We start from the raw sequence: 6793 nt of genomic DNA, 5'->3' as shown, positions 1-6793 counted from the left end.
AAAAATTAAATTCGCATGCAACCGCCGCGGCTTTATCTTCGTGCCACTATAGGCGCCGCGCCTATAGGCGCCGCGCCTATAGGCGCGGCTATAGCCCCCCCGCCGCGTCCTCGCCCCGCACCCGGCGATTCCGCGTCCGCCGCCCCTCCCCCCACCCGCCGCGTCCACCCCCGCGGCGGACACCCTTCCCACTATAAGCCGCCCTGCTTCCGCTCCGCTCGCGACTATAGCCGCGTCCACATTATAGTGGATGCTCTAATAAAATTCAACTCTAATAATCTCATCCACTAACTTAAAAAAAGGCAAACCCTACAGCTAGATAACACCTAATTATTATTTCCAATCTTGAATTCCAAGTCTAGAATAAAAAAACCGAGAAAAGAAACAATCCAAAATTTGACATTTTCACTATTAAGTGATGATGAGGATCTCAGTGTGATATCTATTTGCTGCTGCCATATAAAATAAAGGGGAAATTGATGTATAAGTGATGGACATTGGTAAAATTTTGATCCTTCTTATTACAATTTTACATATTAGCATAAAAATCACGAATTTTGAATTTATGGATAATCGTCCCACATCGAATATGTTTGGTGAAAATGTATTTGATATGACAATCGACAACTTGTACATGGAAGACCCTTTTAATGAGTTAAATGATAATGTTTATTTATATTTTTATATAGAAAATAATTTCTTTTGGTTTAACAAAACTAATAGTAGTATATTAAGTACTATATGCATAGGATAATTGCAAACAAATTCAAACTTAATGACTTATTTGGCTGGTTATTAAATTGTGGAAAGAACCAGAATTGGACCAAACTCCAACTAGATAATTGAACCAATTATATACTTCCTCCGTCCCATAAAAATATGTGCACTTTCCATTTTCGTCCGTCCCACAAAAATATGTGCATTCCATTTTTGGAAAGTTATATCAATTTAATAATGTAGGTCTTACTATCCATTAACACTACTTTAACTATCATTCTCCCTATCTCTCTTACTTTACTATACATTCTCCTTCTCTCTCTTATTTTACCAATTTTTTTTTCTTAATTCTCGTGCCGTCCCAAATGCACATATTTTTTTGGGACGGAGGGAGTACGTTATTTCGCTTATCACGAATTGATTGTAAGATAAAACACGACAAATGGTCAACTACATATTGAAACTTTAACATCCGGTATGTAACAATTGAAATCACTATATAAGTCTCTGCATCTCTCGATCACCTTACAAAAAGGTTCATGTTTACACCAGTCTTTAAAAGAGAATAAACATCGACAAAATCGGATGTTATATAATGAAACTCGATGTGCGTAGCATCTAAAAAGAAAAAAAACAAAGAATAATTTCGACATTCTCCAAAGCTAAAGCCGACAGCAAACAATGAGAAATTCGTGTAAAATGACATATTCCTCGTAACTTTTGAGCATAAGCTGTTGGAATATCTTCTCATTCTTGTTCCCAAATGCCAAATCAGCTTTTCTTTGAGAAGCCCCAAAACCAGACAAACATACAGCAATCTTTTAGCTGTCGAAGAGAGATAGAGCGAGAGAGAGTCACTGTCGATGTCTGGTGTTTGAGGTTCGGATGGTGACACCATGTAAGAACTTTGTAAACCCGATAAAACTCAGTTTTCGATCTGATGGTCTGATCCAATCACCAAGAAGAGAGTAAGCAGTTGGACCTAAACTGAACTCCTGCAAACACAAACATCCATAGCTAGTAACGTACGCTGCTTAAATAGTGACGAGCACATGGTATCTTGATCCTATAGTAAAAGGCAGAAAGAATAGTTTGCTAAGTACTCAATGTAGGTACTTAGTAACAAAGAATAATCAGATTGAGTTTGTGGATTTCCCTAGGTTAGTTCCGGGGACAATTACGGACGACCGATTAGTTCATGTCAGTAAAAAGTTGTGGTGGTTACCTGTGCCAGTTCCTCAACGGAAGTGACGCGGTTTCCTTCTGCTTCGAAGTACTCGAATGCTGCACTCGCGATATCCTCCCATTTCTCGAGCGCCTCCAGCTGGTAGGTGCTGATTGAGGCTGCGCAGAACTCTTCGAAATCCATCTTTTTGTAGGATAAGGGCTCCAGCTTCATATTCGGGTCAAAACAAAACTACTTCAGCACATCTATCATGCATCTATCTACACTATCATGCATCTATCATATTCGGGTCAAAACCACACTATCATGCATCTATCTACACTTTTAAGTACAGCACATCTCACCATATTCAAGATGTCTGAAGCTCTCGATTCCTTCATGGCATCCGTTGCGTTTTTCATGAGAGCCTGAATAAGAGACGATCGTCCGGATATAAGTACACCGGCGTAGGAATACAACTGGTTATGAAAAATGTGGAAAACAAATTATGAAAAAGACCCACGGTTCTGAAATTATTAAGAGAGACATAGCCATCTCTTGGTTCCAGAAGTTCGAATTGAGTTCTAAGGTAAAGGAGCTCGTCCTCTGTCAAAGCTTTCGAAAGTGCCTGCAGACGGTGAAAAATGTCATCTCTGAGCTGTTTTTTAAAAACATCAAGTACACAGATCATGCAAAGAGGGCCTACTTTCAAGGCTGCACGTTTCAAAGGTGTGGCTCGAATGTACGACTTCACTAATCTGTAGATCATCATATCTAAAGGTATCGTGATGTTAAGGTCCCTTAGCCATGGATGAGCTGCAGAGAAAGATAAACATATTGACCTCTATCAGTTAGAAACTTAAGTTTTGATAAGAAAGAAACAACATAAATGATGAAACAATGACTTACAAAGTGCTTGGGCAGCAGTCATTCTTTTCCTATGATCTCTATTAAGCAGCCTTTTCACAAAATCTTTGCCTTCTGGGGATACTGATGGCCATGGTGCGTCGTGGAAGTTAGGATCAGCTCGTAGAACTGAACGAAAGATTCCTGACTCGGTGCGTGCCCAAAAAGGTCTGCTCCCACATAATAAAATGTATGTTATTACACCAATACTCCATATATCTGCTTCACTGCTGTATGATCTGTGAAGTACTTCTGGTGCAACGTAGTATGCGCTACCAACGATATCATTCAGACGTTGATCTGCCAACAATATCATTCAGACATTAAAGACATTTACCTGGCCTAGCTAGTGCTAATTTGACGGATAAGGAAGGAAACATGAGTTCTAGAAGCTTATCAAGATTATGGATGAAGCCGAAAGTAAAATATGGGACCTTTACCTGGCCTAATGAAGTCAGATAAACCAAAATCAATGACCTTCATCGGAGAATCTTCATCTTTTGTGGCAAATAGAAAATTCTGCAAGGATATATATATGTGTATGTATTTTAACGGATGCACACTTCCAAATGAATAGATTATATACAAGAAACACAAGTTTTCTGTACCTCGGGCTTCAGATCCCGATGTACAACGCCTTGTAGATGACAGAAGGCAACAACACTTAACATCTGCACCACGATTTTCTTCGCATCCTCTTCTGTATATCTTCCACCTCTGTAAATGTAGAGAAACAAATATATTCAAGCTGCTTTAGCACATGACATATGATGCATATTCATCTTGAATTACCGTGCTAAAATCCTATCCAGCAGCTCACCCCCTTCACATAATCTGTCGAACAAGACTTCATTTTAGTAACACGGCATAGATACAATTCTGTACAGAACATATGACTCAACAGTAAGAAAGAACTTACTCCATAACTACGTAGACATAATGGGCGTCCTCAAAAGCATCATAAAATTTGATCAGGTTCTTATGCCCAGACAAAGCTTTCAAAATCTTCACCTCCCTTCGAACATCTTCAATCGATATTGCTGTTGTCATCTGCCAAACAATCATCATTTCATAAGCAACCTAATTTTCTGAAACAAATAGTACAAAGCAAGTTTTTGTGCACTTTGATCACAAGCATAGCCTCTCCTCCTTCCATCTTTTCCAAGAACATTCAAAATGTAAAATAGCCCTTCTTATAAACTATACCTAATACCCTTATTTCTTGCCAGAAAATTGCAGAACTAAACAACAAAACACCAATATTAATTAAATGCATTGTAAGTGTAAGCTGACAACAACCAATTCTATAGATCAGTTCTCCAATTTCAAAGAGGACATGACATCTTACAGCATAAACATGATTTGCAGAAATGGAACATATAATATCAAAATTGCAATCTGAAGTAGTGATTGAATAAACCTTAGCTTTAGCAATAATCTTGACAGCAACTTGCTGATTTTTCAAATCCCCCTTTTTACATTTCGCCCAGCAAGTATGCCCAAAATGCCCTCGCCCAACCTCCTTCCCCAGCTCATACTTCGCCGCGAAATTCTTCGAATACCCAAAGCTCTTATCCAGCGCCCGCTCGCTCCCTTCCCCGCCGCCCTCCTCCGGTATCGGCTTCGCAGGCGGCGGACTCGGCTGCCGCTTCATGAACGCCGACATAATCGGCTTCGCCGGCGACGGTGGAGGCAGCGGCCACCGAAACTTCCGCCCCGGAGTCCTCGCCGGAGACGGCGAGGGCGCGATTCCGGCGGGGTAGGGGCTCTGCCACGGGCTCGCCGTGAAGGAGTGAGGCGGCGCGCCCCCATTGGTGGCGGCGGACGGCGTCTGCGATCCCGATGCGGGGGTCTCTCGGCGGCGATTGGCGGAGGTGGAGGTGAAGTCCTCCTTGTCGGCGGAATCGGAGACGCCTTTGCTGCAGCAATGCCCCATGTTTCCACAGCCCGAAAATTCAAAATCTCACCTCCGATCAGCCGGAAACAAAAACCAAACTACTCAGGAAAGTCTATTCATCGCACAATCAACTGAAAAAAGGTGGATTTGTAAGCTCTTGAGACGAATGCGACGTCGTTTAGCGTTGAAGAAGACCCCAATTCACCGTTAATTTCTTCTCCCACCAACGAAAAGTCAGCCAAAAAATTCAAAATCTCACCTCCGATCAGCCGAAAACAGAAAAAAAAAACTATTCAGGAAAGCCTATTCATCGCACAATCAGCTCAAAAGAAGTGGATTTGTAAGCTCCAGTGAGACGAAATGCGACGTCGTATAGCGTTGACGGAGACCTCAATTCACCGGTAATTTCCCAACATCTGCTGCTCCCATCAACGAAAATTCAGCCAACGGTCAACCGAAAACTCAAAATAAAACGCAAAATCCAGCTCCGGTCAGATTGCGTTACGCTGTGGAGGAATTTAATGGAGATTGATGGATAGATATAGTATATCTATAGGCGCGTATATATGTAGTATTTATATATAAATATTTATTTACACATAAAAAAGAGCAGAGAGCTTCGGCTTTTTTTTTCTTAGAGAAGAACGAAACGTCAGCATTTCGTAAATTTTGACGTGAGAAAAAGAAATTAATTACTATACCCTTCGAAAGGTGGGGTGTAAATATTAAAATAAAGAGAAAAGAAAAATGAATATTTAAATAGGAGTGAGAAAAAGTAATTGAGTGCATTAATTGGAGAGAGAAAATTATCAAAAAATGAAATATGTCATCTTAATTGGAATAAACTAAAAAGGAAAACGGGTCATTTTAAGTGGACGGATGGAGTAGTAATTAATGGAATTTAGTATGTGGCTTTTTCGATCTTGCTGGATTAAATATTGTATTAAATAGTATTTAATTATATATTAAATTGTTTTACTTTTCCATTTATTACTTGGCCAGAGTCGTTAATTCTGTTAAAAAATTGTACGAGAAAAATCGAAGTTAGAGATTATGGGCTTAAATCACAAGGTTTAACATCAACGTCCAATACAGTTTGAAGAGTCCAATTGGAAAATTAAGATTCAAAATGGAGTAGTACTTCCATGATATTATAAGCATTTGTTTCGACTTAGAAAATTAAAAATAATACTCCCTCCGTCCCGCACTACTCGCACTTATTTCCTTTTTGGGCGTCCCAAGTTACTTGCACTCTTTCCATTTTTAGTAAAAATTTTCACCTACAGCCGTAATTTTTGACTTTCCTATACACTCACTCATTCCTTAATCTCCGTGCCGAAAAGGAAATGAGCGAGTAGCCCGGGACGGAGGGAGTAGTAATATGTTAAATTAAGAGAAAACATGGTATTATTAAAAAAAATAGGAGAGAAAAAAGAGATTAAGTATGCAAAGTTTTACTAAAAATAGAAAAGACTTTATTATATTGGGACTTCCAAAAGTAATATGACAATAATAATACGAAATGGAAGGAGTAAAATTGATTCCATGAATTTTTGTCTATCCTTTTTCCCAATAAGAAGTTTAATTACATCAGTCATTTTCATTTTTTAACAGTGATGATATTACAGGCATAGTATATTTATGTGCAAATGATTTTGATCACTAAATCGGTCGGGGCTCATGCTCCCTCCCCATTTGTGGACTAGAGTTGGTTCGACATCATATTTATAGAAAAATATGGTTAAAGCTTGATCTTATCATTTCATGATGATCTAAATGTTTAGTGGTTTTCGTTTTGATGATCAAGCATGATTGAACAACGCCTTGCTTTACGACCAAACTACTCGAACAAGTTGGTCCAATCCAATTTCTAAAACATTACGTATCACAATGTTTACTACTTCTATCAAAATATAATCATCACCCAATTAACTGAGCCAAGGCCGGATCCACTTGGTGGTAATAAGGGGCAATTGCCCCTTATTACCACCATATATTTCACTTATACTAATTTGTTGATTAATTTAAAAAAATTAATTTTCTTAATAAATGGCCCACCTCAAACTTCTAAAATTTCTTCATGTAATTGATTTTGCTCCTGCTAAATT

General features: G+C 39.1%; 1 protein-coding gene across 2 annotated transcripts; it reads right to left on the bottom strand.

The window, feature by feature from the left end:
- Nucleotides 1–1195: 1195 nt before the first annotated feature.
- LOC121801994 (CDPK-related kinase 4-like) lies at nucleotides 1196–5244 on the bottom strand. Of its 2 annotated transcripts, XM_042201507.1 has the most exons (11): nucleotides 4209–5243; nucleotides 3708–3838; nucleotides 3581–3622; nucleotides 3397–3505; nucleotides 3229–3307; nucleotides 2792–3088; nucleotides 2589–2698; nucleotides 2406–2510; nucleotides 2248–2310; nucleotides 1943–2110; nucleotides 1196–1712 (listed from the first exon to the last, which is right to left on the bottom strand). In XM_042201507.1, exons 1-11 carry the CDS (start codon nucleotides 4722–4724, stop codon nucleotides 1572–1574), a joined length of 1761 nt encoding a protein of 586 aa, XP_042057441.1. In that variant the 5' UTR covers nucleotides 4725–5243; the 3' UTR covers nucleotides 1196–1571. The 2 variants fall into 2 exon arrangements, with proteins under 2 accessions (XP_042057441.1, XP_042057440.1); XM_042201506.1 differs by having other exon boundaries at nucleotides 2406–2698; nucleotides 4209–5244.
- Nucleotides 5245–6793: the final 1549 nt, after the last annotated feature.

Source organism: Salvia splendens, chromosome 5, assembly GCF_004379255.2.
Source record: "Salvia splendens isolate huo1 chromosome 5, SspV2, whole genome shotgun sequence".
NCBI classification, from domain to species: Eukaryota; Viridiplantae; Streptophyta; class Magnoliopsida; order Lamiales; family Lamiaceae; genus Salvia; species Salvia splendens.
The sequence above is the reverse complement of the archived record's forward strand: the minus strand, read 5'-3'. Positions and strand labels throughout refer to the sequence as shown.

Excerpts from the sequence above, each read along its gene's own strand:
- LOC121801994 (XM_042201506.1), bottom strand. The coding sequence starts at position 4,724 with ATGGGGCATTGCTGCAGCAAAGGCGTCTCCGATTCCGCCGACAAGGAG. Across the intron at positions 3,308-3,396 it reads ATCGGGATCTGAAGCCCGAG|AATTTTCTATTTGCCACAAA; the intron begins GTACAGAAAACT and ends ATATCCTTGCAG. Across the intron at positions 2,311-2,405 it reads CTCTTAATAATTTCAGAACC|GCTCTCATGAAAAACGCAAC; the intron begins GTGGGTCTTTTT and ends TCTCTTATTCAG.